We start from the raw sequence: 23913 nt of genomic DNA, 5'->3' as shown, positions 1-23913 counted from the left end.
AGGTTCGGATATATTCGGTTTCAGAAGCAAACTGAATTTGGTTTCTATGCTAGCTCTGAGGGGGATTATTTAGCAAAAGTGCACTAAATATAGATTACGCAGTTCATTTATGCTCGAAAATGTTGAAGATGCCAACTTCTGCTTTCAAACTGTCCACATAATAACAAATTAATGCTTTGGTTGATGAAGCAATTTATGTTTCCTCTGCACTCAAGCATTGGATTCTGCATGAAAATTCAGTCAGTTGGAGAGTTAACGAATGAGGGAGGCGGTTAATCTGAATGTTGATTTCGGTAAATACAAACAGAAATAGGCATTTGATTTTTGTGCCTTGGGCCGGAGTCCCAAGGGCTGCAGGTTCGAATCCTGCCTCTGAGGTGAATTTTTTCACAAAATGCTTTCGTTTGACTCACCATTTCAATCAGTTTACCTGTTGGATACCATCAAAATAGTCCTAATTAAAATATTGGCATATACGTTCAAAAACCAATATAATGAATTAATTGTTTAATTCGAATGGCTGGTTCGCTTCCGTCATACTTCTGTTAACTACCTTTTTCCTTTTTTATTAACTACTAAGAGTGAGACAATTATCCCTTTTTTATGTTGTAATACCATTTAATTATCAAGGGACTGGAAAGTGTGAAATATTTTTCAATATTAAGAGTTATAGTACTAAAGGGAGAGCAAGGAGTTGAAGGAAGAAAGCTTAGAAAAGCGTGGAATAGGGTCATATGAGCAAGCTTAGAATTTTCCGACGACTTAACCTTTTGTTTACTAGTGCTGGAGTCAGGATATTTTTACACTTTAAAATGCGAATCAAGTCCACGGCATATCCGAACAAGCGTAAAGTGACTTAGTGACTTATGCTGTCGTTACATTACATTTTTATGCTAACGAAGTAGAAAGGTGGTGTCTTGGACAAAGTTTTAGAAATGCTAAAATGCTAAATGAGTTTTGTTGAAGAACTTGAACTTGTAGGACTAAAGGTTATCGATTTATAAGGCGTTTTATATGGCATTCCCCCCCCCCCCCCATAAAATTTAGTTTTTTGAATATAACTTTTTTGATTGTAACTTTTCGTGCAAACGATGTTTAAGGCAGATGTGGAGATTTCAAAACTTCATAATATTGTCGAAGACTGTATGTAAAAATACTCATTTGTTTCGAAGTTATTGACGATTTTTACATTTTTTACACCAACTTCAACTACATATAAGTAAGAACCAAAATGCACAAAAAGGCACTTTTTTCACTGTCTAAACTATGCACAACAAAGGTAAAAAGGTTTGGTCTGTGGCACTCTAGAACCCTATGAATAGGGTAAGCTTACTTTATCATGTTTTTTTCAGCAAACATGTGCGTTGTATACCGCCAAAATAGGCTACTTGTTGTTTTTAATACATGTTGGTCGATTATTAAGAATACTATAAAACGTCCTCGCAGTTGAGATTTTCGACCCAGTTTACAGCATGCCAATGATGGTGTCGCAATCTGCGTTTTCAAAATCGTAGACGATGGATCTAGTAACGTTTTCAAAGTATACTCCTATATTACCATCAAGTACAAGCTGTAGTGGGTAATGATGACGCACATGCTGGACTAAAGGAAACGGAGTCGTGGAACAATAGGGAACATAATCTTGAGCGCTTACAAAGCAGAGATCCAATGTACGTCCATTCTTGTGTTGTGACCAGCAGTGCGGTAAAATATCAATTTCAAACGAAAATATTCGTTTCAAGTGAAACTGCGAGTCTTTCACTGTAAGCATACCACCACTATATCAATTGAGTTCTGCTGCCGTCTTCGTTTGAGTCACTCAGAGTTCACTGTCAATTGAATAACAGGTTCTGGTCATTTGACGTTTTTGCCTGTTTAGTTTCTACCACCAGAAAACCAGAGGAGGATCAAACGAAAGAGGTTGAATATGAATTGCAACTCATTTGAAAGCATCGATGAGTGAAGTGCCACGAACTGAGCTTCAGATCAACAGCAACTGATGCGTTAAATGAATATGAATGCTACCGTAGACGACTGATTGACTGCGTTCATTCAGTTTCGATTGAATGAAATGAAATTTTACTGCACTGACTCAGTGCAGTAAAATTTCATTTCATTCAATCGAAACTGAATGAACGCAGTCAATCAGTCGTCTACGGTAGCCAGGCTTGCGAACTGCTAACATTTATTTTGGCTGGCACCTAAGACAACACAGTCACAGCCAGCGGCGAGCCCAGCTGCCGAGCGGTGCTATAGCCGTTCAGTGTCTGAATGAGTGCTGTGTGTTACCGTGAGAGGTATGACACACGCAAGCGAATTAGGGTACAGTCATTTCGTAGCACTCATGTACAGAAGCCGAAGGTTTGGTTGTTTCTGAGTGGCGATGTACTGTAATGTGCTCAGAGGGTAAAGTTAGGTGCTTCGGGAATGTTACGAGTTCGATATGTTGTGACAGCAGCATATCTGAACTGTTTTGCTATCCATAACCGTGATGTCATAACATTTTTCTCCCGACAGCTGGGAGGGAATGTATTGGGCAATATAGAAAGAGGAAGTGTGCCAAAATAGAGTGGGAGAATGGTCAGCTATTATTTATTTTTTGTTGGCGATGCACAATTTGATTGTTTAAGAAGATTGAAAATAATCTAAGATTATTTTCTTAACCGGTATGTGTCCAACAAAAAACTCCTTCAACAGGCCGACGAGGGTACCCGGGTACCCACAAATTGAAATGCTCATAACTATGGCTTTCTTTAACCGATTTGGACACTTTTAGATGTTTTGGATTGAGGAACTCGTCCACTTTTTTATTCAGTAAAATTTAACCGGATGAATGAACCTGGTTCTTGGTAATCTGGATTTTCCGGAGTAATGTTCTAGTGCTAGAGTATGATTTGTAAATTTTGATAATGTCCTAGCAATAGGAGTATCAAAACTCTTCAAATTGTCTCGGAAGCCTGTTATTTATTGTTAGAGGACCATATAGCAATTTGATCTCGGAATCGCCACACATTGCTCCACGGGAACCTGCTCCGGAATGTCCGTTCCAGGGTCAAATCACCAAATGGTTCCAAATCCACGGGATACAGAAGCAATTCCATGAATTTTGATACCCATATTGCCAGCATTCCATTGAAATTCACAAATAGTATCCCAGAACTGGAACATGCTTCCGGGGGGAGAGAGGGGGCGTCAATTTTGGGCAATTTTTGCGTTTTGTAATTTATGAATCGTCTCCAAGTCGTGTGAATTTGAGGAATGATTTAAATTTTCATCTACTTTGTTCACAGCTGAGCAATGTTGCTGTAATCTTTTCGCACTATTATAAATTACAGTTAAGGGTTTCTATTTATTTTTCTATCGTATGATTGCTCTGTTTCTTATATTGAGATGAGAGTTAAATCAGTTATACACATGGAGTGGTGAACCCATTCTCAGTATATTCTCATCTAAACTTTACCCATTTGAAACCGTTGCTTATCATCTTTGTTTCACTTATTATCTCAAATGGGGTGCACGTTCAAGTTACTATTTCGCTTAAACACATGTATTCGATAATTAACAAGCCACTTTTGTTACTTATATCTTTCTTATGAAATAAGTAAAGGGATGAATACCAATCTATATGAATTCCTGATCGTTAATTGATACGAAAATTGTTTCGTGTAAGTTGACTAGATTGGCTAGCATTATGTTACGTGCTATGTTATTTCTATTCAATTTCCACAAACATTGCCATTGTATGTTGGGGCAAGGGGTTCAGCATGAAGAAAAAACACTTTTTGCAAAAGTTTTTTAGAACTTTTCGTGAAGCGAATTGATCAAAACTTTTGTACATTATAGTGTACCATTTCAATAACATTCTGAAATTTTTCTATGCAAAATATCGACAAACGACACGGTGATGAAGCTTTTTGTAGAACGTCTCTGGAAAAAACATGATTTGCGTTTTTACTTTCCATTCAAAAACTACTTAACCGATTTCTTTCAAACACATTCTAGGTAAAAAATACCTAAACCCTACGTTGAGTTTTTAAGCTATTTTTTGATTAAGGGGGTGTTTAATCATAAAAAGGCGGAATTTTTCGTCAAAAATAGAAATTTTTATTTAAAACTAGCTAATACCCATCGCGCGTTGCTGCAACTTTCAACGAAATAGGAGGAAAACACAATTTGTTCCGAAGCGTCATCTGGCGCGCAGACAATCCCCATTCAATAGCACACAAACACGCTCCACAACAAATGCCTATGTATGATTTTTTATGGCGCTTGTTATTGCTATTGAAATGATACATTATAATGTACAAAAGTTTTGATCAATTCGCTTCACGCAAAGTTCTAAAAAAATCGCAAAAAGTGTTTTTTCACGCTGAAACCCTTACTCCTTAATCATAATTAACTCCAGGCTTTTTTATCGTTAGGTGAAATCAATTTCTTTAATTGTAGCAGTCCAGTTACGGTACCCCAATTGTTGTTTATAGCTGCGATCTCCCACTTCTTCAGCTCCATTTTGAGGGCACTCGATGAGAATCCACAGAATTGTTCTGGTCCGATAAAATTAGTGGAAGACCCTCTTCTTGCTAACTCCTCGGCTTTTTCATTCCCTGCAACTCCACAATTTCCTAGAACCCAGTATAGATTGACATGATTTTTCTCCGCCAGTTGTCGGAGTGCAAGGATGCACTCCCATATTAGTTTTGAGCGACATGTAGGAGCCCTTAGGGCATTTAGTGCTGCTTGACTATCTGAGAAATTGCAGATATTTGAATACTGGTATCTTCTCCTGGCAATTTGGGTACCATTACCACAGACTAACAGACATAACACTATGAGGATCAGTTTGTCTTCACATCTCGCCCTGAGCAGAAGCAAAAAATCGTCCCGCGCAAGTGAAACAGTCAACTCTACCTAAAAATCAATCGGTGCCTATCACACAAGCAGTCCATATAACAATAGCCTATACCTACTGTGCGATATAGTGATGAGTGACGGTGCCCAGCAAAAAGCAACACAGATGCGGCCGAACTGTGTTGCTGTTGATTTTTCAAAATGCCCCGTAAGACCAGCCATTCGGGAAGTGGAACAGTTATTAAAAGTGCAAATGGAACTCAATCTGGCTGAAGTGAAAACCCTACAAATGCATCATATCAAACATTGCGTGCTGATTTCGTTCAACAACATTAACCAAGCTGAGTCATTTGCCTCGCGAAACAATATGCAGCACACCGCCGAATGCGGCAATGTTAAATATAGCATTCCCGTACACATCGAGAACGGCGCCGTAGAAGTTCGGGTCCATGATTTGGCTACGCGTACCCCTGACGGCGCGATTAAAAAATGCTTGCAAAAATACGGAGAATTAGACTCCGTTACACATGATACATGGAGGAATTTTTTCCCGGGCATCCCTAACGGTGTTCGTGTGGTGAGAATGCGTGTGACCAAGCCAATTCCCTCATACTTAAGCTTCACAGTGTTAGGAAGGGACGATGCTCTCATTCAACAGACATCACTAGTCACGTACCCAGGGCAAATTCCTACGTGCCAGTTCTGCACGAAGAAGCTGCACCTCGGAAAACCTTGCGTAGAAACTGTTAAGGAAAACTTAACCAATCCAACTGAAATCAGCCCAGAACCATCTTACGCTAAACCACTAACAGCTGCAAAACCAACATCTCCGGATCAAGCACCAACAACCAGCAACAACAACAACAAAACGAATGCCGAAAAATACGAACATACAATAACGACCGATAAGAGTAAGACACAAACTGGAACATCTGACCGCGAGCAGCAGGAAAGTACTACGAATGAGGACATGGACATGAACGACAACGCGAAAGAAGACAAACGGATCGAACCTCAAATTGCAGTGGACAACACTGGCACTCTTTCGCCCCCTAGAAAAAGGATCTCAACACGCAGCAGAAAGCTGCGTCTGAACGAGACCAAAAATTTAACGTAGATGTTTTTTTTATTTATTGTAAAAAACAAACAATCGGCCTCGTCGAGCTACCGCATTTGGGCCTAAATAAATTAATCATAAAAAAAACACTATGAGGAAATTCCCTCAAAAAACATCGATCCGACAATTTTCCCAGAACACTAGCTCCACCTTTTATTCACAGTCCCAAACACTCATTTACTGGTGGGTTACCCCTCAGGTTTGGGAACAATTTTTCACTAGTGGTCTATCCCCAGTATGCTTGTTCATATGTCAGTGGCGCCATAATTTCAAATGTGGCCACAGTCCCAACTAGAAATATATTTAAAATGACCGTTAATGCGGGCGAAGCTTTGTTTTTGAGTGTTATGTCTGTTAGTCTGTGCCAATACCACAAAGATAAAAAATCATTGACAAAAGACGTTGATCCCATCTTTAGAGATACAAAAATATTATTGCGTTGAGACCAGCAGTGAAAACGTGTTTCTAATAGATAAAATCTCCCAATTTCATGCATATCGATATCTGGAGAAGACTGAAATTCATTTCAGTACTAGAATATTATTTTTTTATTATTCAAAACATGATAAAATCATGAGAGATCATGGAGTGTTCATTTTAAACGCAAGATGTTTTTAGTAATCCAATAAGGATGTAACCTTTTTTACGATGAAAAAGTGAGAAAAATTTGAATTCCAAAGGTGATAAAGATTGATAAAGCAATGATTTTATTATATCTAAGGTATAGTTTTTTGATAGTATATTTTTCGTAGTAAAAAAAAACAAAGGAAGGTTTATAAAACTTATTGGTAATTGGTAGAGCTATGCCTTTTTCCTCAAAACATTTTTTAACAGATTTGCTATGTTATTATTTGGTGAGCGCCGATAGGCAAAACTAATCCCAAAGCATAGCGTAAACTGAACTGTCGGCCAGGGTTGTTAATGCGATACATTTTTCACGATAATTTATCGACGTTACTCGTTAACGATAATGTATCGTCATCGGAAACTCCGTTAACGATAATGTATCGTCGCCTTCATCGTCATCGTCGATAATTGTATCGTCGCTTTCATCGTCATCGTCGGTTCATCGGTTATCGCGATACATTTTGCGTTACTTTCCAGTTTATTGGAGTTGAAGTTGATGCGGTTAACTTTCAATTGTTTAGAAATAAATACTTATTGAAGGACATGTTGTTGGCAGTTGAAAATGAATAGTTTTGGACATTTTCTATGCACAGCGGGGTCTGACGATGCGTCAAAATGAAATTATTTCAACTTTTCGGGAAAATGTATTATGTTGAAGGGAAAGTTGCTGGCAATTGAAAATCAATAATTTTGGACATTTCAATACGCAGAAGGGTCCGATGATGAGTCGAAATTGAATTTTTTCAACTTTTCGAGTAAGTTGGTGCACAGAAGAGTCCCAGGTGCACAGTGTTTCCAAGCGGCAAAAAGGTGATCAAATTGTTTTGACCATGAAGAAAACAAATTTTGAGCTATTGTGCGATTAGTAATTTTTAGCACGCAAAATCATATATTGAAAAAACTACTAAACCACTATTATTAGGCCATTCACAAATCACACTACACATTTAAGTCGTGTGGTGATTAACAGAATTTATTATAATTTTGATTTAAACCAGAAGATTTCGGATTTTGAAAAGGAGAATATACATATTTCCAATGTTTGATTTCCTTTTCTAGTTAGGAAGCTTTTAGCCCCCTCCTCCGTTTCTTCGCTCCACTATGTAACAAGATGCTTCATGCTTCCTTCTTTTACCCATAAATATGTAGTGTAATTTATGTACGGCCTCATAATAGAGTTTTATTCGTTTTTTGAATACAGTGAAGACCCGTTTTTATCAGCCGCTTGGCGAACTATAGGGTGATAAAACGATGGCATTGACGAAATCGGCACATATTTTTGCTGGTTCTGAAGAGACGAAGTCGAAACGCAAACACCTGGACTAACATATTTTTTTTCTTTCTTTTTAATAAACCGGAGCGGTTAAAATATTCTTCTGTAGTTCCTCGACAAAGCCTCATAATCCGTTCTGATCATTTAGTAAAAAAATTCCTTAAGGAGGTCTTACAGTACAGTATTATTATTTTTGTATATTTTGCATCTCTAAGATAAGAAAAATATGCTAAAGAAGGAATTTACTCGAATTTGACTTGAACGTAAGCTAGAGCCCACCAAACGATTTTGATAGTGTTTGTTTTACAGATTCGTATTGGTATTCGTCTGCGGAAATTTGCGGCTTCCATACCAAAATATTGCTTTTTGGGCACTAAAACATTCGATAACTTCTAAGTTGTAAGAGATACAAATAAACTTACATTATAAAAATTCTGTATTTTCTTATGCTGAACAACATCTTGGAACATTTTGAAATTCTACAAAATTACCAGGAAAAGTATTTTGAAAAAAAAGCAATTTTCAGGGGTATATCAAAAAAATCTCCACAAATGTAAATTAAAATCGACAGATAGACACATAGTCTCTTCAGCGATATTCTCAACAACTTTGCCAAAGAAAGTTTTTTTTTATTTTCATAAACATAGGCAAAAACTTTCTTCTCAGCTTTAGAGGAATTAATCACCCAACTAATACTTTTTAAATGAAAAAAAAAATATAAATAAACTTTGCTGAAGACACTATAACTAAAAATGTTTTTCGTGGTTCAAAGAATTTCTTTCACCTTTTTGCCTTTCACCTTTGGATCCTCGTGTGAATTGAAAATGTCCAAAACTATCGATTGCCCTTGAATATAAAAAGTTCACGAAAAGTTGAAAAAAAATCTATTTTTACGCACCGACGGTACATTGAAAATGCCCAAAACTATTGATTTTCACTTACCAATAACTTCTTCAATATAACAAACTTTCCTCAATAGTTGAAAAAATCCATTTTGACACATCGTCGAACCCCCTGTGTATTGAAAATGTCCAAAACTATTGATTATCAACTGCCAATAACTTTCCCTTCAATATAAAACTCTCCCGAAAAGTTGACAAAAAACTCCATTTTGACACATCGTCGGACCCCCCCCCCCCCCTTCGCATAGAAAATGTCCAAAACTATTGATTTTCAACTGCCAACAACATGTCCTTCAATAGTTATTTAATTCTAAACCATTGAAAGTTAACCGCATCAACTTCAACCCCAATAAACGGGAAAGTAACGCAAAATGTATCGCGATAACCGATGAACCGACGATGACGATGAAAACGACGATACAATTATCGACGATGACGATGAAGGCGACGATACATTATCGTTAACGGAGTTTCCGATGACGTTGACGGGTGGTTAACGTTATCGACGATGACGATTAATTATCGATTAACAACCCTGTGTCGGGCTCATTGGTGACAGCATGGGGAAAGAGTAGCTGTTTACCACAACGGGTCTATCTCGGACTCGGGAGAAAAAGACAGCTTACAGAACAGAACGAACATAACATTCCCGAATGGAAATGTTATGAGATCCATGACATTTCCAGTCGCTGCTGCTGCAGTACTGGGCAGTCGGCAGCTGCCGCCAGTTGCGTTGTATGATTGTCTGCTCATTCGTGTCGTTCTCCGGTACATTTCGCAAGCCTGGTTGTGACATTATTGATTTGCCGAATGGACGCTACTGTAGCTTTCTTATATACTACTGGCGTTGCCGATAAGCACAGATTTTTCTGTATCCAGCCGTAGAAATCCACTGCTTGCTGGATACCATGTCAAGCCAGGCATGTTTAAGCCACCCAGAATAACGATATCATCATTCGGGGCAGCGATCGATATAACGAAGAATACGGAGGAAAAATGTACATCAATCAGGCTGGAATCGCGAATTCTCTCAGGTGGGAAATACAGTTTCAGTGATAGCCACACTTGCTCAACCACCGGTCGTCTTTGATCAATCGGGATTTTATGCCATGGCGAACAGCGATAAGCACATCACCACCTGACGTTTTATGGTTGTTGAGAACGTTGCGATCTCAGCGTTATATATTAAATGCCGAACCAAACACCTACCGAGACAGCATTCGGTTGTCAAGTTTCGGTCAAGGCGATGACGTCATAACAACAGCCCGTAGCAACTAGCAAATAGGAGTCCGCTTATGAAATTAGGCCACCGACGTTCTAGTATCAAACCTTGATACTGTTGGAGGTTGGATTAGGTTCGGCTGGGGTGACGTAGACAGTACTAGCAGCGCAATGTTGGAGCAAGCTAGTAGGTTCTTAAATCACTACCACGGAATTAAAACGACTGACGATCACTGTCTCGACAATGGCGGGGGACTCGAGGCAACTCATATCCGCAACGTTGCGTGACGACGAAGGTAGCTATCGGTGGGAGCTAGAAGTGTGAAACGTTGTATGATTGGAATTTAAATAATCATACTTTCCGGGAATGACGGTTTGGAAGATCCCTTCTCCACTCACGCACATAGGACAGGGGCTACTGCTGAAAGCTGGCAGCAATGGCTCGACTATGGCGAGGTTCCCCAGGGATTCCACGGTACCAACTGAGTTGCGCCCCAGTATGCGCTCGACATCGACACTCCTTCACAATGGTGGTATCGTAGAAGGGCCGTGTTGAAGCAGCGTACCAAGAACATATGTGCCAGCGGGTACGGCTATCCTCAAATTCCTTGAACAGTATGCTTTGCGGTCGTGTATCTGTATTCTGTTGTGCGGTATTGTGGATGAACTCCGACTTTGAAGAAAATAAAGTACTGACGTTAATTCCTTTTTTCACCAGCGGAATAACTCTAATATCCTCATTGCAGTTCAGCGTTTCTTTGGTCATTTTTTCGACCGTCTCCCTGCTAACGCTGGGATGAAAACGGGAAAGATATATACAAAGCAACGACTGTGGATGTGGAACCGTAACAATGCTGCTGAAATTTGCATTATAGTAGTGGCCTACATTGCCCCTCAAACGACTGACCTATCGTACCCCCAAGTGTATGTTTCATTTTGAAGTCAGTATTTTTTTAAGCCAAAAACATTTAAAAACCAACGCAGAACACGTGTTCACCATTAATTCTCACGTAAGAAAAAACTCACTTGGCTTTTTTACATTGATTAAATGTGCTGTACTGAGGACGAAAAAAATGTGTTTTCGCGGAACAACACGCGAAAACATAAACGTCGCCGTAACTAATACAGCTGATCCACGGTAACAGCCAAAATTACAGTCGTCAACGATGTTCCCTACCATATATCTAATTCACGCAACACGAGCAACCTCAATGCAATAACGTAGCAAAGATAATGCCATATACCTATTGTACCCCCATACCTATTTTACCCCGTTGCACTCTATATATGAGAATAATCATACTTTTCCTGAAACACGCTACTAATTAGATAAATGAGAGAACGTCTACCCTGTTTCCATTAATCTGCGAATCACTAGACATTATTACTCGGAATCGACTTTAAACACCCCTAATTAGAAGAGCTACACTAACTGAAAATCTGTTATTACATCCTGTTCCTGGACTTTGCTTGAAAAATAAATAACTTGCTTTTCCATTTCGGCATTTCTAGAATTACAGAGAGGGGAGGCAATTATCCAAAATAGCACTATTAATCCTTCCTGGTTGTGATTTGAGCTTACAACCAGTGTTTTGCTACCAGCAAACCATTTCACTCATCAAACATACAGAAAAATAAAACTGGAAATAATCAAAAAGGTATCCAACTGGTACAGTGTAAAAATTCCTGGAAGAGCGACGAGCATAATTTTATACAAACTTTCCCTCGCATATCACGAATAGTAAACCGTTTTCCAATGAATAATTCCGCTTGAAGGATGAGTTGGAGCAGCAGTATTTCAAAACACTCCATTAATTGTTTGCAGTTGACAGAATAATTTATTTCCCCCTTCTTGATTTAAATTCGGTTACAGATTAGCTAGATGTGAGCATGTTCCACTCATGGTGCAGCACTTCATACGCTTTGCTTCAAAATTCAATCACTTTAGTGATTTTTCTGGTTAACAATCAATTACAGCTTGTTTCTACTTTCTTTTTTTGTTTGCCCCACCCACAGAGAAAACGCTTATTTTAATCAAAACATGTATCCCTTTTTTTCTCGTTCCAATCCCGCTCAACGCAATCAACAATGCAAACAATGGCGGTACCCTCCCCATATCCGGATCCGGCTCCGGCTCCATGCCCGTCAATCACCAACGTTAAGCAGCCTTACCATCCCTGGCCGGAGGAACCGTCGTCGGTAATATCGGAACGGTGCACGCGGGCCCGAATAAACTCGGCGATATTTGTTTCATCCGAGGGCAGAGGGTTCGATTCGATCGAGTTCATCCGCCGTTACGGATCCCAGTCGGTGCTGTGCCGGAAGGCGCGGAGTGCCGAGAACGTGTCCGCCGCAGAGCGACAGGTAAGGGTAGGTGTTCAGCCAACGCAAAAGGGGGTGAGATTTTACTCTCTGTTTTACATTGCGGATTGAAATCCATTATTCTGGGAATTGTCAGTGAGTTAAATTCTGGGTATTCGTAGGCTAACGAGGGAAGTGGCCGCTGGCTTGTTGAAATATTGCATTATCGGTAGTACGTTCACTGTTTATTAGTGCGGCACTAATATGTGGTTAGTTTTTTGGGCAAAAAATAAGGGGTATATCCCTCTAATTAAATTAAAGATAAATTTGTAGCTGAATTCTAGTCTTTATTAGGTAAAAAATCCAATGAGAGTTCGGAACTCATTCATTCTGACCGGATAAAAAAAGTAATAAATCGGGAAACGGGACATATAGTCAAAATTTCCCAAAAGGAGTACCCAAATTAGGTAAAATTATAAATTTAATTGAAGATTCATTTTTCGGTAGTGTTTGTCTATGGAAAATCAATTCCAGATGTATTTCGCGTAAAATGATTTGTTGACAAGTATATTCCAATTTAAAGGCTTTGGCACGTTTACTTTCAACATTTTATTGCATGCTACCAAATAACTGATTTTAAGTATTGAAGGCAGTGAAATCGTGAAATAATACAGTTTCATCATAATTTTTCCGATCCGCAAACACAGAAAAAAACAACCAAGTCTCTATCGCACGGTAATTGGTTCGCCTTATCGTGACTCCATCGACGCAATTAGATGGAGGTTATTAGAATAGTCAGTTACACTGACACCTGCCAGATGCGAGTATCGCTTGACTACCTCCGAAAATTGTACGTTCAGCTTCGGCTACTCCAAACGAAACTTCTCCTGTGATCCTTACGCTGACAGAACCAAACTGAGACGACGCGGGGCATTCTCGTACCGCTTGATGTCTCCCGTCTAGGTTACGATCAACGACTCCGACTCGCCCTTGGCTCCCAACTTATTTGCGGCAACTTCCTCTATGAGAGTACTAGACGACATCTCGTCAAGAAAGGCTCTCGTGTTGAAGCTGATCCTTTGGCACCCTTCGAATTGGATGGCTCGACCAGTCTCGAGATAGACATCCCGATAAATTACCGCCAAACGGAACAGTCTACATTTTGCTTCCCCTCTCTACATGATCGCTATTTTTACTCTCGTCGGTATCCCGATCCTCTTCTGGCAGATGGTATCGACTTCACTCTAGTCAAAGGCGTTTTGAGCTAATATAGATCGACCTGAATTCAGAGCTTCGCACTCGTCAGTGGAGTCTTGTCTTTCCCTGACGCTTCTCGTATATCCCCAGATATCGGATTACTGGCAGACTTCTGCTCGCGCAACCAATCCTGCATCATCTTAGGCTGTTGACAAAAACTCGCTTCTATTGTCGACCAGCATTCTGATCTTGCTGTCGTTCACCTACCATCGAGTCCATTCCTTCTTCTCCAAGAATTCTTGCTCAGTGGCCAGTTGACGATTCAGTGGTTGCTGCTCCTGCTTCAATTTCCGCTCCTGCATTTATCTTTCATTGGCGAGCTCTTTCTCATGCATTTATTTCTCTGCATCTGCTCGGCTAGCGCTTTCTCCTTCATCATCCTCATCCTCCTCTCTTCCGTCTGCTGTTGACGAATCACATCCGATAGCGTAGCGCCTGGAGTAGATTTTCCGTCGCTTGTCGGTTTCTTCGTTGTCTTCTCCGGCTTTGGTACGCGCAACTGTTGTGTGTACTTCGGACAGTACCAATCCACGTAGGTTACTTCTTCCGTCAATGCAGCACACCTAAATTGTGCCCACAGCATACACATTCCGCACTCCACCATGTAGGAATCTTCGCTCGACGACCCGCTACAGATCAATCAGCTGAGAGGTAACATCGCCTTCAGGTGATTTGGAAGCCATTCTTCTATGTTCCGTCTGGAAACAATTCTTTGATTTTATTAGGAACTAACAGTGGAACAAACTCTTTGAAAACAGCATTATGTTCAGCAGACATAAGCTGAAGTGTTACTTACGAAGAGTTCTATCGAACTCGTGTTGTGTTATTAATTGTACGTTTCTCCGTTTCCTTACCTCTTTCGTAGTCCTCGTAGATCTCTTAAGGGGGGTAAGGGTTTCAGCGTGAAAAAACACTTTTTTTCAATTTTTTTTAGAACTTTGCGTGAAGCGAATTGATCAAAACTTTTGTACATTATAGTGGGGTGATGAGCCTATTTCCACAATGTTTCTATTATCACCCTACCCATTTGAAGCTGTTGGTTAGAGCAGTGTCTGCCATCTTTGTTCAACGCATTGAGTCAAATGGTACCGCAACAATAGGGGCACTCGATTCGAGTTTTCATTGTGCTCAAACACGAGAACTTTACTGTTTTCAACGCATTTGTGTTATTGTATTGGTTCTTAACAACGAAGCAAAGCGGTTCGTGTCAATTTTTACGCATTCCATTGATTGTAAGGCAAGAAATTACCGAATTAATGAGGCACCTTGCTTAGTATGGTGAAAATAGGCTCATCACCCTATATCATTTCAATAACATGCTGTAATTTTTCTATGCAAAAATATCGACAAACGACTCGGTCGCGAAGTTTTTTTGTAGATCGTCTCTGCAAAAACATGATTTGCGGTGTTACCAGCCATTCCAAAACTACTTAACCGATTTATTTCAAGCTTTCCATAGGGGAACTGTGGGTAAAATGAACAGGGGGGTAAAATGAACAGGTGGCCAAATCAAGTCAATGTTAGTGAAATTTAGAACAAACTTCACAGAAACGTAATCTGCCAAGTATTCAAAGGATATTGAAATCATTTCTTTTGATAAAAAGCTGTCGGATGTGAAATAAATATGATGAAAACAAAAATCGGCATTCATGTTTGTCGCTGATGTTAAATTCGGCATTTAGAATATAAGGTTTTTTGAGGTGAAATTTTAATTTTATTATGAAAATGGCGTTACATGACAGTAATTGAACCTCTTGCAGATATTTCACAGCAATAAGTAGGGATCAGGAAAAATTGGCTCAATCGGAACGGCTGTTTAAAAATAAAATGTCTTAGGGGGTAAAATGAACAGGTTGTAGTGGGGGTAATATGAACCATCTTGCTGCTCCAAGTACCAAGCCTCAAAATTAATCGCTAAGTTCAAGTTGCTATATCTTCATTGTTCTCCAAGAGATCCTTAAAATTTAAACACCTATGGATAACACCAAGTTTGTAGATGTGTTTCGATGTCACATAATTGTAAATTGGTTAGTATTACATGAAAATTTAATTTTTCCGTGACAAGTTTTTTGCCTACAAAATGCCCTGTGTGTATGCAATGCTCATGAGCCGCTGGGACATCAACATTGCTCGAAAAAATGCTTTTGAACTCTAAGCATTGCATACATACAGAACATTTTGCAGGTCACTAGAAGGTGTTCATTTTACCACCAGCACATGTTCATTTTACCCACACGCTATAAACGTGTCTCTTTTTTGGACATGTTTTGAAATCAAGAATAATGTTTGAAAACTTGTGTTTATGTCAAAGTATTTTCATCAAATATGTTCAAAACATGTCTAACAAGCAACATATAAGGTGATTGTAGTATCTCAATCACTTATTAGTTAGAAAATAATGACTTTGCTTAACGTGTTCATTTTACCACCAGTTCCCCTATGCATTCTATGTTAAAAATAAATAACACCTACGTTTAGTTTTTACTATTTTTCACGAAAAATTCTGCCTTTTTATGAGTAGGGGGTGATTACAAAAAAACCCTATTTCCAAATTTTCAACAGAAATAATTATCATAGATAGAAAAGCGAAGCAGAGTGCTCGTTCGGTAACAAACAGCGATTGTTTTAAAATATTTTTAGTCCACACAAATTCATAAAGCGGGTAGCGATATTAGAATTCACAAGCATTTATACATCCATAGCCTTTGCCCAAACTCACCACCATTATGCTTTCTTTCCAGCGCCGTTTCTCCGAATATCCCGAGTGGGAATCGGAGGAAAGCAAACAGAACTGCAGAGTGAACGGAAACAACAGCTATGGGAACAGCAGTGCAGCCGGCAACAATCCGCACCAGGACTCTATCGAACTGGTGGAATGTCACCGGGAGCCTAACGTCACATCGAACGTAATTAGCACTAGCAATCCGAAAAGTAGCAGCACGAGTAATAGCGCCAATGCCAACAGCAGACAGACGCCAAAGCTATCGAACTTACCGACGCTGTCGGTGTCCGGGCCATCTCCACCACACGAGGAGGAATTTTTGTAATGTACCACCATATATCTGCTAGAGTACATAGGATGTTTGTATAGTGTGAATCATACAAAAGCACAAGCTGTCCACCATGAACCAAAGAAAGGAAAAACTACAAATTGAGCACATTAATCACAATTCGCACATAAACACTCAATGTAAAAAAATTAGAAAAAAAAACATTATCACACGCCTATACATAGATGGACCATCACATTGAATCAAGAAACACCAGACAAGATAAACCCATCAAAACACACTTCTATCCAACACCGATCCAACGCTAAAACCACATGTGCTAAAAGACTTATCAAGCCTAGGCGAGAATTATTTCCTTTTAAACGGTTCCAAATTGCTTTTCCATTTCCAGCTAAGTAATCCGACAGCAAAACTGCGTTTGCTTTCCCCCGCTCATAGTCATTTGATCCTGCAATATGAAGCCCTATCATAGTAGGAAAGTTGCAAAAATTATTGCTCGTTTTGTGTATATGTATAGGATTTTTCCCTGCTGAGTCCGTCCCAAGTCATGTACATGAATTTAGTTTTGTCCAAACGGTTCCACATAACGATAATCATAAAATGAAAGAACACTTGTATACACGAACATAACTCGACCAGGTCCAATAAAAAAAAGTTTCAATTTCTACATAAAACGGGCCAAACACGATTATAGGGTGTTATCGTAGAAGCCTATCGCATCAAGTGGATATTCGCAGACCCGAAGATTGTCCTCTAGTTGAAAGCTTGGGTAATTTGCCGAATAGGATTGGCGGTATATAGATAAAAAGATCCATATCCTATTGTTTGATGGTTGTAATACTTACCACCGTATCAAACGAATTGATTCACAAAAAAGCACGAAAAGGAAAGAGCACATTCCCGAAACCGATATCGTGGAGCTGAAAAGGATCGTGTGACATACCCGCAGATAGAAACTTTCGACGATGATATCCCGATCAGAAACACATAACAGAAACATTTCAAAACAATATCTCGCGCTGTTACTTGTTATAATTTTGTGTTATTTTACCTACTAACGAGACCAGATTTATAACACAGCTTACAACGAAAATTGCCCCCTATTATAATCTTGTTATTGCATTCTGATCGGGATGAGTCTAGCAAAAAAAAGGTTCATCGTATTCTTGAGCACATTAGAGATAGATGTAGGGAAACGACCATTGCTTGTGGATTTTCAATGCAGACCCTCGGCAATATATCTGTCCAATGGGCAAATGTGGTAGGTAGCATCTCGTTAAGATATGTATCTCAATGACTCAATCACCCGGTTGTGTTACCTTCAATGATCGACCCGCAACCATTTGTTTCGACAGCATTCACAGTTTTAACGATGCAAACAACGAAACCATTGTGATATGAATACATTCGAAATTTAGTGCCGAAAATTATTTTTTGTTATACAACTTATAAGATTTGCAATTATTTGAAACAAATTGATTTTTTTAAAGTTGGAGCAATTTTTTGTTACTTATTTTTTTTAAATAATCAGAATCATGTTAAAAAGAGTGTGTAAAAATTTGGGAGCAGATATAAAAATACTTTGCGAGATATTTCAATTATAAACTTAAAACAAGGGCAATTTTACACTAAACGCCCAGCGATAGGCCTGTTATAATTGAAATATCTCGTAAAATACCTCGAGTTCCATTCTGAAATTTTCACATAATCTTCTCGATATAATTATAAATTATTTGAGAAAAGCTAAAAAAAATTTTCGCTGCCCTAAAAAATGGTTGCTTGAAACATTTGCAAAAGTTGTCAAAAGTTGTTGTTAGGAAAACTTTTTTATTGAGAGCGTGTCTATGATCCAATTACACTGAAAAAGTTTCTTTTACATCTTTAAAATAATAAATATTAGATTATTGACATTTACGATGAAGTAACGCGAATAACATTTGAAAAGGGCATAATTACAGAATTTTTTTTGTTGGTGCAAAATTCCAAATATCTCGACAACTATCGAATTTTAGAAGATTTTCGTTAAATGCATTTTGATTTAAAATGATTCTTAGAATCATATTGTGTAACAAAAATTCATTTTATATGTCAATTAGTACGAAATTCTCAATCATGCCATCACATTCAAAATGTTTATTTTCTCTTTAGGTTTATGTTGACAAAATATAAAAAGGTTAAAAAATGGTTTTTCTCAATTGAATTTTTTAACATAAATATTTGTTTTTGTTGAAAATGACACCTTTTTTAGTGCATTTTTTGTACAGAAGTATTCATTTCCTTTCATTCATTGCTCATTAATCAAAATAGCCTTATTGACTGTTTAGTCTTCCATGCCGGTAAAACGTGTAAAGTTTCATCGGAATCTAAGACGATTTTAAAAATTTTCGGGCGGACTTTCGTGGAATTCCTCTCTAGCGAAGATAATAGCTATTCTAATAGTCAGAATGGTTCACCTCGCGTTGTTTATGGTAAAAAAGAAATAATGGCGAAATGGACCCCCTGAAGATTTGCAGAGAAAACTATAATGATTGCATTGAAGGATGGTGTGATTTATTCAACTATTTGACAATGTCTAAATTCGAACCGTGTAATAAAATGAGTTTCCAAAATGCAATCACGGTAAACGTACCGGTGCCGCCTTTAATAAAAAGAGATTGTTATGTCTGTTAATCTATGATTGAGAGGCCCATATTAATGTTGCATAAAATATGTTTCTTTTTTTATTCAATTCGTTCATTTGATAAGGCACGTTTGCGGCAGCTTAAAGGTGCCAATTTTGTTTTACATTTTAAATCACTTAAAACTAGAGGATTACATATTGTTTTTTTTCAATGAAACTAAAGATATTTTATAGCTATCTTATACATATCCACAAGGGGGTCATTTAGTTTTTATGGCAGTATGGTTTGCCCTTTTAACCAAGGAGATCATTGGAGCAAATAATTTTTAACTAAGGGGGACAATTTTACAACCATCTTAAAAGTAGGAATAACTAGAGGGCGTGATTGAATTTTGTAAAGATTCTGGGAGATTAGATAGAGTTAGTTTTATGTGTAGTAGAGTAGAGTTGGATATTTTCAACGAGAATATGTGATATAATAGTTAAAACTAGAAGAGACAGGAAGAGCTAAATGCTTCGGGAAGATATTTGGGGGGTAGGGATTATACTTCTGGGTATAAGAGTCAAGGGAGGGAGGGTGGACAAAGATTATAGGGGGAAAAATTATAAACTTTCTGTTTCAGGCAACGGGAGATCAACGGCATAGATTATATAGACTCCGGTGGCCTTCATCAGGAAGAATCATGTACTGGGCCGCTGGGCGGTCCTCCTCCAGATGGCAGAGGTTTCTCCAGACGATTTCGTAGTACGGCTAAAATGTGGATCGGCAACACATCGGGTTGCGCGTGTGATGTACGTGCTGTAGGTCCCGTGTTTGTTGGCTCATTCGACAGAGATGATTTGTGTCGCTTTGGAGTCGCATCAAACCATCGTGGGTGTATGGTTCAGATGAAGAAGCATGTTTCTTCTATCAGAATGAGCACAAGTCAATAGAGAATCAGGTAGTAGGTCTAATCAGAATTAGAGTTTTAGTAACTACGATTCCTGCCGAGTTGTTAAAGTGAATTTTAATCCTATTATATCATTTGAACATGCTGATTTTGAAGTTTTCAGAAACAAAATAGTCAGAATTGATAATAACGAGTTTGTTTTAAACATGCTTCATACATTCATTTGTCTCCCCGTTCCATAAGTTATTCTGACAATTACATTAAAGTTCTACGAGTACTTTATGTCGGTTGCGGGTCATGACCGCACTGAAAACCATTCGATGAAGAAAATAACAAAACAAATTCTTGTTTTCCTAATTAGTTGATTTTAACAGAAAAATGAAAAACGTAACTAAATTTTCTCTTAATTTTGCGAGATTCTCAAATAATAGTTATTGAAAATTATTATTGATTTTGATTCAAGACGCACATCATACGAAATTACAGCAAAGTAGCCAGTGCATCTTACTTACCTTACATCAAGGTAGCGACAGTATATTCATACACGCTGGGCATAACGGTTATGCAGGTAGGTACTTGTCTCAGCTTGGAAAGCTTGTTTTAGCCCGGACGCAACTACCTGAACCAGTACACAAAAATCAGAAATTCAACTGACCTCATTTTGGTTTTGCCTAGTTTTTCTTTAAAAATATTTCAATACAGGAATGATTTTGATTGACATTTTTTTCAATACATGTATACTGAAAGTTGAAAGTATTGTCGAAGATTGTCAAAATCATTCTATTTCGGATTTAGTCGATTATATAGTAAAATTTCAATTATTAACAAATGTAATATGTAATATGCAATACGATAATTATTTTTCATCTTTTGAGATTCCAAACTAGATCTGGAATAAGTATGAAGTTTTTTTGTAGTGCTGGCTGACTAAATAGAAAAGAAATAAAAATTATTCCTTTCATCTAAAATTGAAATCATCAATCAATTACCAACAATCCTTAAATAGCTTTGGTTATTTCGTCGCATTTAAGAGTGCAGTTTATAAAAAGATAACATTATGAGAAACATAACTCTATATTATATTTACGTGTGGATTACTGGCATACGGAGTATTTCAACAATTTAATTCCATACCTTCATCCGTCGGTCGGTGAAACAAAACGTTTGAAATATCGTATGTTGTATTTTACGATGAAGCAGTTTAATTCAACAATGAGATTAGTCGAATTCCAATCGTTTGTGTCTTGGCTGAAAAGATAGTGTAACGGCATATGCAATTGTATTTGAACTAAAACAAGCGTTACAAGCTGAGACAAGCTTTTCAAGCTTTAGCTCAGGTAGGCTTTTTAAGTTTTGTGCTAGGCTGAAACGTTCATGTCCAGACTGAAACTGACAGCTTCAAACCAACAACGTTGGATTATTGTTTTCAACAAAAATTTAGTTCGCCCAAATATTAACTAGACGAAAACAAAAACTCAACTAATTTTGTAGTTGAAATTGTGATGAATCGGTTTTCCGTGCGACGAAACAAAAAATGACACTTTGTACAGAAAAAAGTAATTACCATAAGAAATCCCAACAGGAGAAATCTATCTCTCTGATTACACCGCATCAGTAGCATAGTAGCAAAATTAAATTACATTCGTACTCGAGAGAATGCACCCCACTGGATATCGCACTCAAGCAAGCTGAGTGTAAAATGAATCATCCATTCCAGTCACGAAACCAGCAGCCCCTTTTCCACGGTTCATGCTGCGGCCAGTTGGCGTCAATCCGATTCCACCCACAACCGCAAACCCTCGAATGCAATCCCATCGCATGAAGGGAAGTAAATCATTTAACTTCGTTGGTAGGAAAACTTGATAAAAGAAGACAGTTTATCTTTGCGGTGCATTTTACTCTTTCGGATGTAATTCCGTTGAGATACCCGGCTGGAATACAGATGTTTGCTTGCGGTAGTCGTTACAATGTATGTGGTTCTATGTTTATAGTGGACCTAAAAAATTAAGCAAATTAATATAAATAATTTGAAATAAACAATGATTGCATTTCTTCATGAAAATTTGTTGATACTGAACTGGTTTAAATATGATAAATAAATTACAAATGTACGTATTTACAATTGCGCACTTAGCTTAGTTTAGTTATAAAATCGAATCTCGCCTTATTAATTCATTGACTGAATGGATTGTTATCACCATTAATCAGTTCAAACATGAGCACTAAATCATTCCTTTATCAACAAACAATTCGAACCACATTTCCACAGCTAATCAGTTCAACAGTTCCTTCGTCATGTCTGTAAATTAAATCTCAAATCCAAATTAATTTAAAGCTCCCATTCCACGTGATCTCGAGATGAACTATAACCTGTTTTAATAATCCAACTGTTAGAAAGCAACCGACCCAGAACAACACTTAAACTAGCTCTCTCTCTCATGAACGGCATGTTATAAATCAGCTAATTTATCTAGCTTAATGGTTTAATTAGCATAAACTTTAATTAAGCGGTAAATTTGTCACGTTTGCTCTGAGGCCACTACAAAAGCAAACGAATGCTCTGTCGTACTAGTTCACAGTCTAGCTAGATGCCACCAGGAAAGTCGGTAGATTCACAATCTTCAACTGGTGCTTTTTGCCGAATGAAACACGTACCAACAGCATACATGAGGAATTAAAAAGGAAGCTCCGAGGGGCTTAAAATGTTACTGATGAAAGTTCCACAACCCGCACCACTGCATTGCAACGGCGATGGACGGCTGGTAGATTAACGTTTGCCGGCAGAAGACGGATCCACACTCGTTCCTCGTCAGAAACTTCTTGACAGGTTACAAAGCGAATCAACAAGGCAGAACGGCGATGGTTACGCTGGAAAGGCATTTTAATGGGAGATTACTCTCAGGGCGAGCGAAGAATCACGAAAGGATATTCTTTTCATGCTTCAATTTGGGAAGATTCTGGGGGATTTTTTTGTTAATTTCATGATTGGCAAGAGTAATTATCTGAAACTTGCCATAAAATGGTTTCGTTTCAAATACGATCCAGTTAGAATCCATAACGTTTTTGGTCGAAACGAGTTGTGGAATTCTACCCTTGCTTTTTTGCTTGATCTATGCGTACGGACGATGAAGCCCATTTTCATTATCAGTCATGTTTCCACTTCGCGAACGGAAGAACGAAAAGTACTACCTGTAAAAAACCACTAAACTGTAGCAAATTGTTCAGAAATTCACCCATTTTTTCCAACGCATTTTCTTGAATCCGTTCACATAATAATTCCGGAAACAACGCGAAGTGTAAAAACTAGAAGTAATTAAATGATGAACAAATTAATTGGCGGAAAACAGAAACACAAAACACTTTTCTGTCTGCACTTGGCAAGACCTAAACGATATTTCAGAAGAATTTGTCTACTTCGTGGAGAATAAAAATGAAGTGTTTTAATGTAGCATCTGCTTGACGATTTTAATTAGAATCCAGGTAAAGGAAAATTGAATGTCACTTTCCGTTCTTGCATATGCGGACACTACATCTGTCTCGTCCCTTTCCTGTTTGTTCTCTTGTTTGATTCCTATACAGGATGATTAATTGCCTAACAGATAGTGAAACCGAGAGTTCCTGAGTGCAGCTCGTTTAGATTTCACCTAAAAAAATTTCTCCGCTAAGGAGAAATACAGCATAGTCCATATTGCATTGGCTCGCTAAGCTTCAAGCGACTTCATTAATTCTCTTCAGCTTAATCAGAACTTCTTTCCTTGTGGGGCATCCAGGGCCGTAGCATGGCCTACTGGCGCCCTTGGCAGAGTATAAGTCTTGCACCCTCTGCGGCATTTATCTAACCAATCT

The 23913-nt window shown here is 38.3% G+C and overlaps 1 protein-coding gene across 1 annotated transcript in view; it reads left to right on the top strand.

The window, feature by feature from the left end:
* Positions 1-23913, top strand: part of LOC131690597 (uncharacterized) — a 541241-nt gene that overhangs the window by 407257 nt on the left and 110071 nt on the right. Inside the window, exons 9-10 of the mRNA XM_058976500.1 lie at positions 12155-12352; positions 16288-16589. Of these exons, the coding sequence (XP_058832483.1) occupies positions 12155-12352; positions 16288-16589 (500 nt within the window). The remainder of the gene's footprint in view (positions 1-12154; positions 12353-16287; positions 16590-23913) is intronic.

This window comes from Topomyia yanbarensis, chromosome 3 (genome assembly GCF_030247195.1).
Source record: "Topomyia yanbarensis strain Yona2022 chromosome 3, ASM3024719v1, whole genome shotgun sequence".
NCBI classification, from domain to species: Eukaryota; Metazoa; Arthropoda; class Insecta; order Diptera; family Culicidae; genus Topomyia; species Topomyia yanbarensis.
The sequence above is the reverse complement of the archived record's forward strand: the minus strand, read 5'-3'. Positions and strand labels throughout refer to the sequence as shown.